We start from the raw sequence: 21,888 nt of genomic DNA, 5'->3' as shown, positions 1-21,888 counted from the left end.
TGTTTATCGTGTGGCAGGCTCGAAGATACTCTATGCCCAAGGAAGTCAAGGAAATTCCTTTACGAAAAGATCCTGGACCGACCGGGAATCGAACCCGTCACCCTCAGCATGGTCATACTGAATACCCGTGCGTTTACCGCCTCGGCTATATGGGCCCTAAACCGAGTACCATATCGTCAAATTTGGCCATTTTGTATGAAAAAAAGACCGGTGGTCTTATTGTTTTGTCCAAAAATGTAATTTGAAAACGGTTTGAAATGATTTTTGTCTATTCTTCATTAACGAGAATTTCGGCCTGGGGCCACTTCATCTCGGTACACACGGCTTTACTTCCTTTCGGAGGCAAGATCTCTCATTTTGTGAGTTTGTCGGGACAGCGATTCAATCCCAGATCGAGGCGTGATAGTCACGTTTTTTAACCATCACTTCAGGTCCGCTCCAGATTGAAATGATCTCTTCAATGCAAAGATACCTCAGGATAATTGAAGGTATTTCAGAAAGAAAATAAATTGAGAGTAATATGCATAGCGAATCCATGTTAGATGTCATATTTAAATTTCCCAAAAAACTTAGCCATAGTTTTTCATATTATTCTTCAGTAGAAAGCATACTTTCAGCCTCAAAATTTGCCAGTAGCTAGGATGGCCAAATGCTTCTAAGTATTTTTTTCAAGAATTATTTTTGTTTCTTAGATTTGTAGAGCAAGCAAAGGGAAACAATTTTTGTAATTTTTGATTACACAACTAGATCCACGTACGACTTACAATACAAAAACCGCAAATTAAAAAAAATGTAAATTAAATGGGAATTTGTAAAATGTCATTCGATTTATTTAACTGCTTTGTTATTAAAGTAAAAAATTATCAATTATTTCAGCGTTGAAAATACATTGACATCCATGTGCACAACAGAGACACATGTCACAATGATCGGAAAAAAATAAAGTTCGGCCAAAACATAAAAAGAGTGTTTAATCGGAGTTTTAGGTTGTCTAGATATGTTATATAGTATTTTTAGCGTTTCAAAGGGAGTATTTAAAAAAATACGAAACTACAATAATTTCAAAAACATTTTTTTTGCGTTTTTTGTTAAAAATTCAGTTTGAATTCAATTTCGATCAAATTGAATTATGTTTGTTCAAAACGTGAAAAAAAATGTGAAAAAATTCATTTTAATCTAGTCAAAAATGGGAAAATAACATAGAAATATGTGAAAAAACATGACTTTTTGAAATTGCTCTAATTTGAAAACCTACAATGTTTTGCAAAATATTTAAACGTTTCTATGCAGTCCTAAGCATGATGTTAAGGATGTTCTATTCGAAATTGCGACGACACGTGACGACACGAACCGTTTATTAACTTCAAAATTAACAAAATGTCTTAGGTACAATATATGAAAATTTTAAAAGTTTTGTGACATATTTACTTTGTGCCACACGTGCATTCAAACTGTTCAACAACAAGCTCTTATATGCTGGATAACATAAAACATATAAGTAAAAAGAAAATCGTGTTAAGTACTGTTCCTTTGAATTCCACTAAGAATTTGTATCTTTTGACAGATACGTATTTCGACCTCAACTGTAAGGTCGTCTTCAGTATCCTGTACAGAAGTGCCGTGATTTCGGGTAAAATTGATCACTTTTCATAGTTTTTGGCTTCCAATTTTTGAATACTTATCGATATGTTTAAATTTAATGCTTTAAAACAAGTTCGACCACGGTTTTCATCAGTAAATGAGGTTTAAATTCTACTGCAAATTTTTATTACAAAAAATATCATTTGAAATAAAAGATCAAAAATTTTAATTTCGGGGTTAAATTGATTAGTCAATGAAATTTCTTTGTAAGTGCTGATAATAAATTTTCAATCTGAATTACCCACCCCAGAGAATGCGAAATGCTTTGTAAAACTTACTCAAATTTAGTAAATTCTAAATTATTTAAATTTAAAGTTTAACAGATCTAAAGAAAACGCCTAAAAGTATGCAATTTTCATACGAAACAAGTCATTACTTTAGAAAAAGTACAATTTTATGCATATATAGCAATATTTATAGAGCTTCTGATGACGAAATCGGGTTTAGCGAACACTTGGCAGCTATAAACATTTATTCGAATATTTATTCCATGTGCGATACAGCTACGGTATCAAAAGTTTGAAAGTGTCTTTGAAGTTCGCCCAACACGCAGTTTCAGAAAATATTAAATTGAATACAGAATTATGTGACTAATTACACAAGTTTACAAAATAAAACGAAAGTCGTGAACTTCTGTCAACGATCAAAATTTTTGAAGCAAAATTTAGTGCTGATTTCGAAACCGACCTTCAAAAAATTTTAAAGTAGAACAGTTTTTGAGTTTTTGCTTAATATCGAGTTTTACAACTATTCAAAATGTGTAATTTATTAAAATTCAAATATATTGCGTTTTGTTCAACCAATTTTAAATCTGTTTTCATCAATTGAAAGCTGAATACAATATCATTCGATCATCTGAATACAGGTTTTGCGTCAGATTGACGAGCTTTAGGGACGATCTTCTTAAATTTTAGCAAAATTCCCTAAATTTTTTAAGGAAATGTATTTTTTTCAATTATAAAAAAAACAACTTAACAATTCTTTCTCGACGTTTATTTGATATATCATATGTATGCCAGTTACAGTAAAAATTTCAGCTCAATCGAAGCATTGACTACGGAGAATGAGATGTTTGAAGTGAGCGACTTTGCTTAAAAATAGAACAACAATCAATTTCAAATCATCAACCTTGTATCGAAAGTCGAAAAAAATTCCGCTCTGCTGTATTTTTTTTCTTTCGCGTTTTCGAACTCAGGGCATGATTCTACACCAAAAATGATCATCAGCTTACCGAGTTCAAAAATGCTGTAAACTAGTGTTAGCTATAAAACATGTAAACACATCATTCAATAACCCTTTAACCCTTGAGCCAGATGATGATCATTTTCTACAAATTGTTTCAAGTTCAAAGCTTCATTTTTGACAAACAAAAATTGCTCTCACGTCGATCAATTTCACCCCACTGATCAATTTCACCCGAAATCACGGTATCCAACATAGAACATGAACAAAGCTGTCTCTAGTTCAAATTAGATATGACACTTAGAATAAAATAAATAAGCCTGAGTGCTCAGAATTCTAACAATTCTAAGAACTGTTGTTGACGCCAGACGACGCCAACAATGGAGATGGAGGCGCATGGTTGCTGGTGCAACATGAAACTTGCACTGTTGGATTGAATATTTATGGTAAATGTCACGGACTTCCTTCGAAAAATGCCAATGATATTCACGATGAATATCATTTGGCATTTTTCAGAGGTAGTCCGTGACATTTACCTTAAATAGTTGAAAAAATAGCGGTTTTTCCGTGACTTTCTTGCAGAACTGGTCTAGCCGCACAAATTTTTCATATACCATATTTTCAGGTTCAGCTTCAAAAATGAGCTGTAGGTGGTTGAATTTTGATATGGCGAAATGAAATTTTCAGCACTGCTGTTGGTACGAATTTCTGAATCTATGTAGGGGAACGGAGAGCATCTTAAGCAAAGTGCTACCATTTTCATCCTATCTGAAACAAAGCTTATAAGCGCTATTTATTTTATTTTTTATTTTTATATTTTTTATAAGAATGAGTAAGCGTGCAGTCGGTGTCTAAGTCACCTGTTTTTAAAGTATGACGAACATAGGGCATTCACTAAGCATCATTAAGGTATGAGTACCCTTCTTCTTCGTCCAATGCCCCGATGTTCATCCTAATTCAAAAACAGACGATTGGCACCTGAAGAACGGAAACCCCGTTTTGCCATAGTGTACCAGTTATGGCTTATCCCATAAATGGAAGACATGTAGAGATAGTACGTGTAACTGAGATTATAAATTGTATCCATAGTTAAAACAGGGTTCTTATCATTGGCACACGCCGTAATTTTTCTATAAAGTATGGAAACTAGGTTATCATTTGACATATTGACGGCATTTGACGGTCTACTCGTTATTTTTATAGAAATATTTTTCCTTTGGTCTGAGTGCTATGACTGGTAGGGGCAGTGGGACAACGTAAAAAAGTAAATTTTGTATCTTACTTTTGTAGGGAATGATCCGAAAACTCTAACAATCAAAAGATGGCGCTGGTCATGCTCATCAACTTTGCCGAAGACACCATTGCTCTATCTTATCAATCCTACAAGCAATTATTTAAGAGCATGAAAATGGCGAAATAAACCATTTTGCAATGTCACAAATGTCCTAAAACGAGGATAACGTGCCTCTGGAGCCAGCCTTTTGAAGGTAATCGAAAGGTAGAAGCGGCACTACGATGAACACTTCAATGCTGCAAGGAATGCAGGCACTGAGGGTCAAGGCAGAGCGGAAAAAATGACTACGTCAGCACGGCGGATCATAGGAACCAACCAACTGCTTCGCTGAGTGAAGTGAGGCATGCCATTCAACAGCTCAAGAACACTACGAATGAGTGTAAACAGTTTTGTACCTTCTAATTCCGCCCTATTTTGCTTATCCTTTGACAGATACGCGTACTTTGACTGCCACTTGTAATCTTCCTCAGTGTCAGTTATCCAGTGACTGACAAACTGAACTGTTCTTGAGTTTAAATACTAAAGTCTACGGTTGTAACGGCAACTTCTTTCATTATACAATGTTACGATTTGTATTCTATTATGTCCAGTAGGTCTTCTGAAAGTGCAATAGACAGTTTGCAGGACAGTCTGGATATTCTAGGTCATCCAAACTATTCTCGAGTATAGATCGTGTAATGGTAACTTTGATCATAATACAAAGCTACGATTTGTAATTTATCATATCTATTAAGCCTTCTGAAAGTTCAAAAGACAGTATTAGATCAGTCGGGATACCCTAAGTCATCCAAACTATTATTAAGCTTTGATCCTAAAGTCTGCGCGTGTGACGGCAACGTCTTTCATTATACAAAGCAACGATATGTATTCTATCACGTTCAGTAAATCTTCGGAAAGTTCAAAAGAAAGTATCAGAACAGGATATCCTAGGTCATCCAAACTGTTCTGGAGTTTTGATCCTGAAGTGAACGGGTGTAACGGTAACTTCTTTCATTATACAAAGTTATGGTTTGTATTCTATCATGTCCAATAAGTCTTCTGAACGATCAATAGACAGTATCAGAGCAGTCGGGATATTCTAGGTCATAGGTTCCCAAACTTTTCTGGTTGGCGACCCCCCTAGCTACTGGGCTAACTTTTCGCGACCCCCCAAGGAAAAATGTAAACTTATTAAACTTAAACTTAAGTTATTATTTTGAACTTTTTCATGATACCGAAAAAAGCTGCAATTTTTCTACATCCTTACTACATACAACATGTATAACCTTAAACAATGACTAAATGTACTTTAGTGTTAACCTTCCAGGATGCGCGCCATCAAGCAGCTGAAACTGCACCGCGCTCGCGCTGTATACGACGAGCGAGGTTTTTAGGTAGTGTTGTACTTTTTACAACGGCGCGCGCGCTGAAGGGTTAATATAAACATCATCATCTAACAAATGTTATAAAATAAAAACAAAACTCCATACTTATACCAATATCAATAAAGTGAAACTGTCTCTTGCGACCCCCCTTCTGAAGGCCGGCGACCCCCTTGGGGGGTCGCGACCCACAGTTTGGGAAACTATGTTCTAGGTCATCCAAACTATTCTTGAACTTAGATCCTCAAATCTATGGATGTAACGGCAACTTCTTTCATTATACAAAGCTACGGTTTGTATTATATCATGTCCAGTAAGTTAAAGTTCAATAGACAGTATCAGGTCAGTCATGAGTTTCATTCAAGCAAATTAGGAGATCGCAGCAAGCTACGCGTGCGCGTGGACGTTTTTGTTTTTTCCTGTCACGGTTTTTTTTCACATCCATAAAACTTCGATTAGTAGTTTACGCAACAAGGTGCAGAATGAGGATTTTTACAGCACGAGTCGTACATTTATCCAACGAGGCTTGCCGAGTTGGATAATTACAACGAGTACTGAAAAAATCGAGTTCTGCACCGAGTTGCGTACAACGTTTTTTGCAATTTCATAAATTACCCTTGAGGATAGTTTTCAACAAAACTTTTTCATCAAACTGCACACTGATGTTCATAGCCAATGTTTAAGAAAATCTGATCATGATAGGTTATACTAGGCAGTTGTCACAATTTTTCAAAACTGCGTCCAGAAAGCATCAAGAAGTTGACCAAAACTGAAAACAGTGCTGTAATGGTTCATTACGCAACGCAAATCAGTGCTGTAATGAATCATTACAGCACTGTTTATTAGGTGTGGGAAAGTAGGCCTTTACCTGTCAGATTTGCGTGAGGTGAAACAGAAATTGCAAAAAAAAAGTTTCGCGTTCAGTATGTTTTAGTGAATTTGTTTGTAACCTAATTTTTAATAAAACTAAGTGTTCATCAAAGTTTTCAGTGTGATTCGAATTTCTCTAAAATAGTATTGAAGAAGATATCGCTCCAGTAGCGCCTTTGGCTGGCGGGTGGATTGCCGGGAGGAAGCCGCTCTTCCGGGCGGACTTCTTCGAGTGTAAAGTGCCTTGGAAGATCCTTATTCGTTGTTTGACTTTGAAATTCAGTTTAAGGAAGGGAATAAAGTTCCGGTAAATTCGGTGTGGTCACTTCATGAAAAATTTGTGCGCGTTTCTACGGCGTCTTGCGTTTCGTTCATATCGGTAGTGCCTAATCTTTGGTTTGCTGATGACCGCTTCTGTTTCAAAAGCAAAGAAGAAAAAGAAGAAAGGCATAACGAAAATGTCTTCAAAACAGCGATGGTTTTTGAGCAATCCACCGTTCCAATATGTGCACAGGCTGTCCGCTGCTATAGGGCACTGCACTTTTTTGATTTTGTATGGGATTTTGACGTTTCTTGGCCTTGTTGTTTACAAAATTACTGTAAGAGTGAAAGAGAAGGAGATAATTTCATGCAGTGCCCTATTTGGAGCTCGTTTCCATGGAGATGGCGATATCGTTCAAGCCGAAGGAAAAAATCAGTAGTGCAATCAGATTTCGATACAAAGTATTTGTAAATTTTAAAGCTGTTAAATGATTGTGACGTGTAACTTTTTCCATTCTACAAAGCTACGATTTGTATTATATCATGTCCAATAAGTCTTCTAAAAGTTCAAAATACAGTATCAGATCAGTCGGGATACCCCAGGTCATCCAAACTATTATTGAGCTTAGATTCTAAAGTCTACGTGTGTAACGGCAACTTGTTTCATTATACAAAGCTACGATATGTAATCTATCATATCCAGTAAATCTTCTAAATGTTCAATGGGTCATCCAAACATTATGATGTTTGAAATCTAGCATCAACAGCAATTAAAGTGTCTGTTCTGGCTGCATAGAGTTATGTTGTATATTCTAATATACTTACTAGAGCTCACAGACTACAGAGCGATTCCAAGCAACAGCATCAAAATTAAGGAAAATTTTTAATTCATGATTTTCTATTGAACTGAAACTTTGCACAGTTTTTCAGTTCCATCTAAATCGCCATTTTTCGATATCAAATTTTTATTTAGAGCCACGACTAACTTTTTAAAAGGGTGTATGTGAAAATGGTTCAAAAATATTCAAAAATATGCACAGCAAAAACGGATTGTTCGATTGTTATGAATTTTTCAGCAAAGTTAGATAGCTAAATGGTGATTTCTAAGAAAATATACACTGTGAAAAAAAATCTATTTTATCATTGAAAAACATCATTTTTGTCACAAAAACTCAAATATCTCAAAACCCTATCTTTTTACCAACTTGAATTTTTTAGGGAAAACGGTCCATTGTATTAGCAATCTACCATAAAAATTTGGTGATGGTAAACTAATAAACAAAAAAGTTATAACATTTCAAAAATTTCACAATTTTTACATTTAGTAAAAAAAAATTTTTCTGTGTAAATTATTTCGGCCGGGAATCGCGATTTGATGCTGATTTTATTGTTCAGCAAAGTTAGATTACTAAATGGCGATTCCTAAGAAAATATACACTGTGAAAAAAATCTTTTTTAACATTAAAAAATATCATTTTTGTCACAAAAACTCAAATATCTCAAAACCCTATCTTTTTACCAACGTAATTTTTTAGAGAAAACGGTCCATTGTATTAGCAATCTACCATGAAAATAAACAAAAAAATTATGACAATTCAAACATTTCACAATTTTCACCTTTAGTAATAATTTTTTTTGGTGTAAATTATTTCGGCCGGAAATTGAAGTTTGATGCTGATTTTATTGTTAATGGCCTTGCGTGAGTAAAACAAGTTGTTTTTATTATATATTATATATACATATAATATACTATGTACCGTAATGTTCCTATTTTATCACGCCCTCCGCGCATTAGTCGTTTATTCATTAATTTGCTGTTACATTTGAGGACAAGTGTTTTCCCTCTTCTTCAAGATGAATGTTGAAAGCGTGTTTTGCAACGTTAAAAATATTGAAATGGGTATAGATGTTGAAGAATATTACAGGGCATTTTTGAAAAGGGGCGTAATTAAATTGTTTAAACAGATGTCGCTGATGGCAATTTCTCAGTTGTTGTCGTTTTCGAACTTCCTGCGCCCTGCTTTACCGATGATATACAGATGGCTCGTTTGTCAAATTTTAGACGGCAGGACGTGCAAATGCGTAATTTTGTACACAATGTGGACATTTGGGCATAACCAGTCTCTTTCAGTTTATCTATGGTGCTTTCGGTGAGATTTCGTAACTCTTTTGAACATTTTTTTTCATCAAACGGTCTACAAGAGAGCGTTGAGTTGAAGACCTTTGAGAAAGCGACTGTTCATCTTGTTCGTTAGATTATAATAAACAAAATCACTTATTAATTTTAACTTACTTGTTTGGTGTTGGTGGCTGAAGAAAAAAAAATACTATACAATTTTTAATATTCATAGCGGTAGTATTTTTTTGTTTTTTTCGTGAGCATTGTCAGGTATGTATACAGACAAACAAACGTAACACTGGCGAAATTTTCATTGACCACGCCTTCAACGATCATTTTGAATCTTGGTTGTGGCTTTCATAACAAGAAGAGCGCCCATCGTTTTTCTTTGCGTTTGACGTTTCACACTAGCGCCTTCTGATGACGATATTGCACAACGCAGTGTTTCGTGAAACATTTCCACCAGGTGGTGATAGTGTGAACTGGGCGATGAATTTTCACTAAAATTGTTCTAGGCGTTTCGTCTGTTTGTCTGTGGTATGTACCTCTTATGCATTTGTTGTTGTTGAAGTTACTCGCATTCTTCCGATCATAAAGTCTGTTCTCTACACACTTAATTTTGATTACCGAGTTCGGTAATTTTTTGACGAGATTAAAACTGCTGAGCACCGAACTCGTTCAGCAAAAATGCATTGTTTACCTTTTCCATACGATTTTGACAGTTGTTTTACTGAGCCTCAGTAAAATCGATTACCGAAACTACCGAGATCGTACTGCTGTTATAATCTCGTCAAAAAAGTACCGAACAGGCAATTCAGAAATAAGTGTGTAAGAGGGATTTTTTTTGCGGATAAACTAGACGTATACGCGTATAAAAAACTTTTATTATACAGCTTTTGTCTTAAAAATAAATTCAATTCCATTTTTCTTATAATCAACAGCTTTTCAACACTATCAAGGGATTTTTTCACCAGTCACGTACAATAAAAAGTATGACAATCTCAATATTTTTGATCACAACACTGGATCGCGTCTAAGTTTCAAATAGATACTATAGTAATTACGAATAATCAAACTAAAGTATCATGAAAACAACTTGTTTAATTCAGGCGGTAGCCTTTACAATAAAATCAGCATCAAAATATAATTCTCGAAATAATTTACACAGAAAAAAAATTTTTTTTGTTACTAAATGTAAAAATTGTGAAATGTTTGAAATGTCATAACTTTTTTGTTTATCAGTTTACCATCACCAAAATTTTATGGTAGATAGCTGATATAATGGGCCATTTCCCCTAAAAAATTGAAGTTGGTAAAAAGATAGGGTTTTGAGATATTTGAGTTTTTGTGACAAATATCATATTTTTTCAAAGTAGAAAAAGAAATTTTTTACAGTGTATATTTTCTAAGGAATCATCATTTAGTTATCTAACTTTGCTGAAAAATTTATAACAATCGAACAATCCGTTTTTGCTGTACAGCTTTTAGAATATTTTAGAACTATTTTCGCATACACCCTTTTGAAAAGTTAGTCGTGAGTGAATATGAAGGTTTAATATCAAAAAATGGCGATTTATATGAAATTGAAAAACTGTGCAAAGTTTCAGATATTTTTGAAATGGTCGCTCAGGATCGACTGACATGACTCCGTGGAATTCCTCTACAATCAGATACTATGACATAGCTTCGGGATATTCAGAATCGCACTCACTGTCCTGCAATATGGATAACATGCAACATGGAGACTACGGCCGTCATAATATCTTTTTTGCTGGCCTTTTTTTAGCCTAGAACTGAAACAACAATTCTTCACCACAATACTCGGTTCGTCGCTGCAGTTCTTATCCTCGGTCGCGTCCCACATTTGCCTCTAGATTTGTGCTCCAGATGTGGCTTTGTCATATCTTCACCTTAGCTGGAAGTTCTTAGTTATAGGGAAGTTTAGTAATTTTGAAATATCTCGAAAGTATTTTGGAATGACTCTTAGTTACACAGAAGCTCACGAATCTGGGAGGGTTAGGCTAGGTAACATTAGTTTTTATAGCACAAACAATGACTACAATGCAGATTAAAAAAAAAGTTTAAAGAAAGTTTGAACATGCTTAAATGTTTCAAAGCTACAGAACAATGTCTTCTGGTATTTCATGAATATTAGTAAATATTCTTCATTATGAATCATTATTTAGTGTGGCAGGCTAACATTGCAGTTGTAGATATAAAGATGCATACTGCATTAAAGATTGGATGACCTAAAATATCACAAATTTATCATGAAGTGACCCTTGATAGTTAAGAGGTTCATGGATCCTATTTGGTTATGCAACGTTACTATCTAAAACGAAATCACCTCATGTTACAGTGGTTGTTTTTTTATCAACCAAACTCCATAACAGTGAATATGGCCCATAATATCACAAAAATATATAACAACGCTTATTGTTCCTCGATTTACTTTGGATAATACAGTGCACAGTGGGAGAAATCTACCCAAAAAACGAATCTTTTAACGCTGCTGGTTTTGGTACGTGAAGTTGACCATTTTTGACGTAAAAAAGTACGAGAAATCGATTGGTGCTAAATTCATTCACCGCACGGCACGGGAAGTGGTCCATTTTGCCCTTTTTTATACAAAAAGATAATCAAAATGTTCTTTCAAACAACTAACACGACTATATCGTTGAAAATAGCTGCAGGTGTAATTAAAGGTTATATATATTTGTCTTTTTGATAACATTGGTTTCAGTACCAATGCTAATAAGGGAAATTAATTTATTCATTACTTGACAAAAAATCAGGACAAATTGGGGTGAAATGGACAGCTATTTATACCATTCCGAGAATGATTCTAGTAATAATCTATAAACCGCATTTGAATATAACAAAAATGATCCAGGGCTTCATGTTTTGCATCCATCCATTACAAAACCATAAAAAATATGTTATAGGGAATAGGGAAAATATCGTTCATATATGCGCATTATAATTGTTAGCTTCCAATTGCACCTAAACTTAATTTCAACGTTCCATAGCAGTATTTGTTTTTTAAAATACATTTTAAATCTCATTTTTTCATGAAAATTGGGCGAAATAGGGCAAACTGGACAACTGCCGAAGATTATTCTGGTGATAAAAGATCTAGCGCTTTTTGTTTATGCCAAACACATTAACTTCAAATCAGTAACATTAAAAATCCATTCATAGTGAGAAAAAATTGTGAATATCCAGCAGTTGATGGGGCAAAAAAAGCATTTAAATGAATCTTTCATGTATTCTTATGATTCCTACATACATACATACATACATACATACATACATACATACATACATACATACATACATACATATTTCAATAACTGTCTTGGAATGTACAAATGTACTTGTAGTTGTTGGGCACAAACGAGGTTGTGTTGTGGATTGACATCTAAGCTGAAAGAGAGATGGTTCTTGAAAAAGTGAATGTTCATGGTGAGGGCTCGGGTTCAGTTTGGCTTTCTATTCAGCAGAATTATTACCTGTTCTGTGGCTTAGTTGGTTAAAGCACCGGTCTAGCGAATACGGGGTCGTGGGTGCGAATCCCACCAGAACGCGATTTTTTTCAAAAATTCATCTCTCAATTTGTCAATTAGCAACATTCTGTGTCTTCTAACTACAAGTTTTTCTGTATGTTTATGACATACCAGCAAATCTGGTAAATGCCAGTAAAAGGGCAACATATATCAGTGTATCTTGGAATGACCCATGAAATGCCAGGGGGATTACAGTTGAATGTGTTTGGTCGCCTTATACTAAAAATATGAAGAACGCATAGAGTCAATTCAATGTCAGTTTTTACTATATGCATTACATAACTAAGGTTGGTCTGTAATGCCTCTGCCATCGTATGAATCACGTTGCTTGTTAATTAATCTCCAAACATTGGAAAAGCGCCGAGAGTGTGCGATGGTGTCGTTTATAAATGATGTTGCCACTCAACGAATTGATTCGTCTAGTATATTGTCAAAATTAAATTTATATGCTCCAACTCGCCAACTGCGTAGTAGAAACTTATTTGCTGTAGATTTTCACCGTACTAATTACGCTAAATTCGGTCCACTAAATCAGATGGTGTCCATTTATAATCAACATTGTGAAAGGATTGATCTAACCATGACTCGGACAAAATTGAAAAAATACTTTTATGATACTCAAAACCAAGGAACCTAATAAATATTGTTGAGTGGAATAGTGCAATATAAAATGTACAACTAAGCATACTTATGTAACTAACGGTCTACGAATGATTGACGTCAAATAAATAAGTGTAATGTTACAGTTCATTGTGAGAATAAATGCTGTTACTGTCAAGAGCTAAACTCCAGGACAGTTTGGACGACCCTGAATGTCCCAAAGGTTTATAATAATATGTAGTAGACTTCAGGTCGGTCAAGTTGTCAGATATAGCTGATGTTTCGCGTGTAGACTTGAAGTTCTGAACTCCAAGATAGTTTGGCTGACCTCGAATATTCCCTCAAACGGCATTTGAGATTTCAAGAGCTTTACGGATCTCAGCAGATTATGCTATGCTATTATTTATGGCGAAAACACATAAAGTTATTCTTGTAGATTCGCAGGACGTCATTATAGAACAGTTTGGATGACTCTGAATTTCTCAAAGATTTATAATGATCAAGTAGACCTTACATTGCTCTAGTAACCACGGTTAAATATGCAATGTTACTCAGTATAGTAGATAAAGCTGTTGTTACGAGTGTAGACCTGAAGTTCTGAACTTCAAGGTAGTTTGGCTGACCTGGAATATCCCTATAGTGTCTCTAAATAACATTTGAGATTTCAAGAGCTTCACGGATCCCAGCAGATTATGTAATATTAATATTTATGGCGAAATCACATAATGTAATTCTTGTAGATTTGAAGGGCTTCGTTATAGAACAGTTTGGACGACCCTGAATGCCCTACAGGTTTAAAATAAACAAGTAGACTTCAGATTTCTCCAGTAACCGTGGTTGATTATGCAACGTTACTTAGTTTAACAGATATGGCCACTGTTACGAGTGTAGACCTGAAGTTCTGAAGTCCAAGGTAGTTTGGCTGACCTGGAATATCCCTATAGTGTCTATAAATGACATTGTAGATGCCAAGAGCTTCGTGGATCCCAGTAGGTTATGCGATTCGAAAAGAGTTCGTTCAAATTTCGCCTTTGCCATGTTAATTTTTATTAAAATGGAAACTCAATAATTTTATCATACTTTGAGTTAAGTTACAATTTTCTTCTACTTTTCCACGAAAACCCTGATGTATCTCTGTCTGAGCAATGCTTTTTTTAATCCATTCTAAACAATCTTCAATTCTTATTGAACTTATAGACCTCTGATCTAATCAGAGAAATGTATATGATTCATAAAGACGTCGATAAGTATGACAATTATATATGGATTAAATTAGATACTAAACCTACCTGATGATTATGCCATCGCAGGCAAAACTGCTGAGGACTGCTACCGCCGGCCCCGTTCGTCGTTCCACCGCCGTGTGATTGCGTGTCCATGCTGCTTGAATTACTGCTGTGATCGAATTTGATTTCAGGTCAGACTGCTGAAATAGATACGTTGGTCGGAGCGCGTGAGAAATATAACAGAAACACAATCACACTCTGATCAATTTGCACCGATCATGATCCTTGGTCCTTGATCTAGACTACCGCAGTCGAAAAAACACTTTCAGATGCATATGAGAGAATCCTGACTCTGTTCGCTCCACCCACTTTCACTGCAATTCCGCGTAACTCTTCCTCCACCATCTATCACGACACGAATATGTCGAATCTCACTGCAGTGGAACATTCGTCATGCACTCCGTCGGTTTTTCTTCTTCTGTTTTTCTAAGGAATACCACCACGATCCAAAAAGGAGCACGAAGAAAAGCAATAAAATCGGTCAAACCACTTGTTACACACCCATCATCATTAGGCGGTGATCGTTCGGAGATTCCTGCAGCTAACCAGCCCGGCCCTCGCACTTGCACTCACTTCCACTGCACTGCTGCCACCACCATCGACGGCGACGACGACGATGGATTTGGATTTGATCGAGCAGCGATTTTTCTCCGCAGTCGCCAATCCATCAGCAGCATCCGACGACTAAGGTGACGACGACAGATTGGATTTGAGGAGAAATAAAAATAACGCATAGTGAGTCTCGTCGGTCGGTAGTTGGTCGGGGCCAGTCAGCCAGCCAACCAGCCAACAAAAGGGACAGAACCAGGCCGAGATCTTCTTCGTGAATAAAAGAGTGTGATGTGAAAATTCTCCACACGAACGGAAAATTGCCATTTGTCACACGTACTGACGACTGAAGCACCAACAACCGGCGGCGGCCAAACCACCACCCATCGGCATTGGCGTCGGCATCGGCCGCCAGGAAAAGCGCGCGCGACGACACGATCAGGGGATTAGCACGAAGAGTGCGCGACACCAGCGAGAAACAACCACGACTATCGCAAAACAATACGGGGAGATCTTGGATAGGCTTCAGAGGCGTAGGCAGGATTTTGGAGTCCTTGTGGGGGGAAATGATTTTTGAAGTTTGCCAGAAATATAGACAAGAAATTATAAATACATTAACGATTGACTGCCATTGCCAAGTAAGTGTGAAGTGCAATGATTCATTAAGGCATCATGTACAAATAACGTTACGTCAAAGAAGAGGAGAGGGGTTTTCATAGAGCTTAAATATCCCATGCATACATTATTTGGAAGCTACAAGTCTAGTCTAAACTAGTCTACACACATATCTGGAGGTAGCCCGGGACAAATTGAACCCAAAATTGATTTTCATAACGATCACGTATTTCTTCTTTTATCTATCTTAAAAAATAGTGAGATTTTGAACGCGAGTCACGACGTCTAGGGCAGGAGATATAAACTCTCAGCTAGGCCAGGAGGAGAAATTCAGACCGACGATTAGAAAGTTCAGCGCTGACGAACGAAAACGCATCGGTTTCGCCGCCTCCAAGAACATGTCCATACGTAGCTCGTTTTGCGACACAGCTTCCCTTATCGTTTCACCAGGAGATTACCACTGCAGATGGAATCGCAAATTGGCCATGGTTCTTTTTGACGGACGGTGCCCAAAACTTTCATTAACTACCCAGTCAACCAGTGATCGTATAAGATGTTGAATAGGATGTTAAAGTGGAGGCGATATGCGTACATTTTACATGCGCCTAAATGGAGGCATGCACGCATATGGCCTCCACTTTATCATCTTATGCAACATCTTATACGATTACTGGTTGTCTGGGTATGTACGATACCGGCGACCATTAAGACCAATTTTATTAAGGAATTCTTCATCAGGAATTCTTTGAAGGAATCTTGTAATATTTTTATGCAGTTTCTGGGGAAATTTGTGAAAACATCCATGGAGGAATATCTGAGACATTTCTTGCAGAAATCTCTGTAGGATTCTCAGGATATATTTGTGATGAAACTGCAGGAGTGATTTCTAAAAATAATTCTTGTCGGAATATCTGTAAGATTTCCTAAAGGTTTTCCGATAGAATGGCTATAGGATATTGAAAGAAGTTTTTAGAAGAATTTCTGGAAAATTCCACGGAAAGACTTCCGAAGAAATCCGTTGCTGAAATTCCAGAAGAAATCTTTTCAATTTTGAAAAAGTATCTGGACCTATTTTGAAGAACTTTCAGAAAGAAGTTCTGAAGAAATTTCCAGTTGAATCCATGTAAAAATCTCAGAAGTATTCTTTAATAAATCTCTAGAGAAATAACAGAAAACGTCGCGAATTCTAGAAGAAATCCCAGGATGAATTACTAAAAAACTTCTGAAAATATTCCTAGAGAAATCCTTTGAAGGATTTTCTTTAAGCATTCTTGAAGCGTTCTGTAAACGTGTTTCAGGTGAGATTCCTGAACGCACGATAAAATAAGCTTCTGTGAAGATTTCTGGAAAATACTTCTTTAAATATTCTAAAAGAAGATATGCTTAGGAGATATTTCTGAATTATTTCCTTAAAGATTAAGTGGACAAATTCTTAGAATTTATCCTTAGAGGAAATGCCGGAGAAACTTCTAGGAAAACATGGAGGAGGAAATCCTGACTGGATCTCTGTATGAACTTCTGCAGGAATCTTTTGAGGAATTCCTGCCTGAATCGCTGAAAGGAATAATATTAGATGCTTTGGAGGAATTTCTGTAGGATTTTCTGGATGTATCTGGGTGTATCGCTAAAGAAATTCCCAGAAATATTTCTGAGATTTTTTATGGACTTCATTGAGCAGTTCCTGAACAAATCATTGGTTTAGTCACTGGTCGACTTCTTGAACAAATACCTGTACGAACTTCTGAAGAAATGTCTTGAACATTTTCTGAAGAAACCATTAGAAGCATTTATGAAAGAACCTTTAAAAAAAAATGATACAATGTAACACTCTTAACGAATCCCTAGAGCAATTCAAAACGAATGCCTTGAAGAATTTCTAAAGTAATCGCTGGTATTCATGTATAATCCACGAAGCAACTTTGGGTGGAATCCATAGAAGATTTTTCAAAAGAATCTCTGGACAAATTCATGAAAATATTTCATGAATAATTTTTAAAGAAATCTCTTGAGAAATTTCTAAAAAAATCCCTGTATGAATTTCTAAGATTTTGTTCATGCGCTGGATTCATGAATCATTTACCTCTGCATCAACACAAAACTATGTTTCCTAACATAACTTTGGAAAAGGGTGTATAAAAAATACCCAATTGTCTCCTTCAAAAATATATAACTCCAAAACCGATTTGTTGGATTGAAATAGGGCTGACACAAATTTCGATTTTCTCTAATGTCACCCCCCCCTCGTAAAATTTTGGTTGAAATTTAACATTTTGAGGGGGGACACAAATAAATTTTTCAAGAAATTTGAAAATTTTAGAGCGAAATTAGAATCGCCGAGAAAATTCCTTAACAAATCCGATGAGTTTGATGATTTTGCCTATTTGTTTGGGTAAGTTTTCATCAAATACATTTATTATTAATCATCCCACCCTTGACGAGTCTACGGGCAAAGTGACAAAAGAAGAAATTGAGATTTGTTCCGGCCTAATGTTTCCGACGATGTTTGAGGCTATTTGAAGCACTATTAGAAAAAAAAAATATACTGAGAGTAATATTAACTGTAAGTCTAGATGTTCGATGTCATATAATTTCATTTTGCCAAAAACTTTATCCTTCGATTTTGTTTGATTTATTTTTCTGTACAGAACTAACTTCCAGCCTCAGGATGGTCAAATGCTTTTAACTATTTTTTTTTACGAATTTTTATTTTTCATCGATCCTTAAAACATTAAAATTATATTCCACGTCAGATTCTAATGAAAAAAAAAACTGTTTTTTCTTATATCTGACCATATTAAAGTTATAGTGAATTAAAAAAAAAATAATGTATCCAGCTTTTTACGCTGGCTATAAAACAGCGGGGGGTGATTCGATTTTGACAATTCTTGCCGACAGATTTTATGGTTTGATCTTAGTAGGCAGTAATTTTCGTTTGTTGATTGAGCTGTCAAGATTTTTCACTACTATGAAGCTACGATGTATTTGGTTTTCCACTTTTCTTAATATTTAATTAATTGAACTCTTTTTATATCTAACGGCATTTCTACACTTTTAGGTATCAGAGGATGAAACCTTTTCGATACTAATGGAAATTGGACCTAATCAATGTCAAACCATTACAAACAAGTGACGAAAATTGTACAAATGCGTTACTGTTCTCCAGATCCAGATCGTATTTGGGTTTTGTTTTCTGCAACACGCCAGATAATTTTGTGTCAGAATCACGGAACTTCCATCAGTTTTTCCCTTGAAATCCGTATCGTAATTCTACGAAGCATGATCTGAAATTTTCAGGATTTCTCCGGAAATTCTCCACAGTATAATTAGAGCCTGCCTAGTATCCCCACAAGTAATTCCTCTTGAGCGCCTTCAATATTTGTATTATAGTCAGGGAAACTTATCAGAATTATGTACTTCCGACAGTCTACCAGAAGTGTTTTTGGAACTCCGTCATAATTTCGTTAGAAATCACATCGCTGTCTCACCCAAGGTCTCACCACAATTCCACATGGCCATACACCTGAATTCTTTACATAATTTTGATCGGATCCCTATCAGAGGTTTCAGAGTTTCGTCATAGCTTGCCTCAGAAAACTGCATACATACAGAGAATTTTAACAAATGGAGAAGCTTAGAAGTTGTTAAGAATTTTTATTCTATCCCACGAGCCTGCTCATGAAGAAAGAATAATCTTTCTTCCCACGCAGCCACTTAGCGGCGGGCGACAATGTACCTCTCAATAAAATCCTTGAATCGATTACCGTTGGACATACAGTACATATCTAGTTTTTCAAAGATTAAAACATATAGTCATAGTTTTATATTCATTTTGTTTCATATTGTAAAAACATCAATGTAAATAGAACTATAGAAAAAGCAAAGCAAAGCAAAGATAACCGTACACATCGTAGTTGCTACTCCGTGATTGACCAGAACAATCGAAGTTGCACAGAGAGCCAATGAATGTGAAAGCTTGGGACTAGCTAACCATTCTCAATGTGCACAATTCGAGAGTTCAGCTATTTAAAGTCAATAACAGCGCTGGCCACGTCCTTACGGTCATCAGAAAAGGGAAGGAATGTTAGTTCGACAACCGTTGCTACTAGAAACCGTGGAATCCACAGCATCCCCACAGTTGTCACGGGAGGGAATGGTGGTTAGTAGGGTAGGGTAAGGTGTGGATCTAGGAGCCACCTCTGTTAGGTGATATGATCCACTAGTTATATGGAAATACATGTCGCGGTCTTCATCACGATTATGATTTATTTGATCACGATGACCACTGATCCCGGATTTCGTGCTCGCGTTTCCATCGCCCTACCGTGGAAACCGACTGACCAACGAATATTGTAGCGCAATTCTGATCCCGGATTTTTCACTCGCACTTCCATCGCCCTACCGAGAAAACCGACTCTCAATGTAAATAGAACTTAGCTTAGCTTAGCTTAGCTTAGACTGACTGCACACATCTATGGTTGCTATTCCGTGATTGACCCGAACCAATGACAGTTGCACAATGAATCAACTGAATAATTGACTGGGAGTGGTCAACATTCTCACTGTGCACGCTTCAAAGACTCTCTTTAACGGTACAATAACGGCGCCGGCCACGTCCTTGCAGTCAGGTTGGAAGAGGGAAGGAATATTAGTAACAACCTTTGTTAAGTGAAGGACCGCGTTTACCGCTGCGACTCCACCAAAGGTTGCAGGAAGGAGTGCCTGTTAGTAGGAAAGGTATCGTTGGGTCTGGATTCACTTTGATAAGTAATATGACCTTCGTGCCATGCTGGTTGCCGCGCTATTGTTTGCTTCACGCGGAAAGCAAACAATCGACCATCCACATCGGGTGGTCGCTTAATATTTACTGCAAACGACGCGACAAAATATGCAATCTAACACGCTATTATTCGCTTCACTCGGAAAGCAAACAATCGATCACCCACGTCAGGTGGTCACTTAATATTTCAAATCGAACCGCGGAAGCTACTCGCCAAATATTTAACTGCAAATGACACGACCGAACATGCAAGCTGACGCACTATTGTTCACTTCATATGAGAAGCAAACAACTGATCACCCACGGCAGGTGATCGTCCAGTGTTGCTACAAAAGACGCGACACAACATAAAAAACTGACTAACTCTTGATCAATTCACACGGAAAGAAAACCATCGATCACCCACGTCGGATGAATGCTATATGTTTACTTATCAAAAACAACAAAAAACCTACGAGTGACGAACTATACAAATTCTATGAAAACTGTTTCAAAAGTAAACATGCACTAATTAAATAACTAGATGCAAGTTATCACCTATGCTAAAAAAATCCGAAGGCGGAGAAAAAATCTAACCACCGAAAGCGAAACGCGCGCGATTCTGGCTCTCGGGCTGCTGAGCCACCACACACTGAAGAACGCCGGCCCCCTCGCTGTCACACATGTACAAATCCGAAGGCGGAAAAAAAAAAACTACCTCGAAGTTTGTATGGAAAAACTTGACGAAATGTATGCAGAACTCTTAGGTTTTCGGTTTTCGCCTCTAGATGACGCTGTATGCTTTCAATTAGTGAAACCTTTGGTATTCTTGTAGGTGACTATACATATGTAAAACAACTTTGCCGAAAACCACAAAATGATCTGACGCATATGCCACGGTTGCCATATTTATATGGGTAATTCTCGTTGAATCCAGGCCGCCATTTACATAAACTCTAGGATTTTAAATTGTTCTTGCTTATTTGCAAGAAAATTGTAAAAAAGGATGAAAACCACTTTGGTTGGGTAAATAAATTGATGGACCCCTTGCTTTCCAAGGGGCTGACACGGTGACAAAAATGACGATTTTTCATCAAATTGCGCTCAATTTAACGCGTGATATCTCGAAAATCAATGATGTAACATGTACATAACTTTACATTCCTTTGAAGAAAAAGTATACAGACCTTTCATTTGGAATTAAAAATTGGGCATTTTTTTATTGTCGTACAAACTGGGCTGAAGGGTCTCAGATTTTCATGAAACTTTTTCCACAGGCAAGGCTCATGGATAAATTAAGGTGACTTGGTGCATCACAGAATTTTCATAGGAATCATTGACTTTTTAATTTTCAATGATTGTTTGCCTCGCGTTTTTGAAGTGATAAAAAACGGGATATTTTGCAGCCACGCAGTAGAAAAAGTATCATCACACTCACCACGAGTGAGCATATGGGATGATACATTTTCATCCGAATTTGCGCTTTGGTAACTGAGTTTTATCACTTTGAAATTTCGAGCGAGATTTCAATGATGCTGATGACGCACTACGCGTCGTTAATGAAAAAAAAAATGAGAAAAAATCAGGGTCGCCTACTTTTCCGGACAACTTAGGTGGAAATTTCTTGTTTTCCCCTGACACTACTTACTTTGAAAATCATTTCTGAAGAATGAAGCATCATTGAAACAAAGTTTTTTTAGAAATTAAAGGAAATTTGCTCAGAAATCTCAGAAATGCACTTTTTTTTTCTTTCCTGAGTTATGACCAATTTTGTGAAAAATGACAATG

At 36.4% G+C, this 21,888-nt stretch overlaps 1 protein-coding gene across 4 annotated transcripts in view; it reads right to left on the bottom strand.

The window, feature by feature from the left end:
* Positions 1-21,888, bottom strand: part of LOC109414187 (broad-complex core protein isoforms 1/2/3/4/5) — a 106,691-nt gene that overhangs the window by 27,817 nt on the left and 56,986 nt on the right. Inside the window, exons 1-2 of one of the 4 annotated variants that reach the window (XM_062859545.1) lie at positions 14,682-15,274; positions 14,184-14,320 (exon numbers count right to left, since the gene is read on the bottom strand). In XM_062859545.1, coding sequence (XP_062715529.1) covers positions 14,184-14,273 — 90 coding nt within the window. In that variant the 5' untranslated portion in view covers positions 14,274-14,320; positions 14,682-15,274. Of the gene's footprint in view, positions 1-14,183; positions 14,321-14,681; positions 15,275-21,888 lie in introns of those variants that run through there. The other 3 variants (XM_062859546.1, XM_019687970.3, XM_062859544.1) reach the window with 3 other exon arrangements.

Source organism: Aedes albopictus, chromosome 3, assembly GCF_035046485.1.
Source record: "Aedes albopictus strain Foshan chromosome 3, AalbF5, whole genome shotgun sequence".
Classification (NCBI taxonomy): domain Eukaryota; kingdom Metazoa; phylum Arthropoda; class Insecta; order Diptera; family Culicidae; genus Aedes; species Aedes albopictus.
The sequence above is the reverse complement of the archived record's forward strand: the minus strand, read 5'-3'. Positions and strand labels throughout refer to the sequence as shown.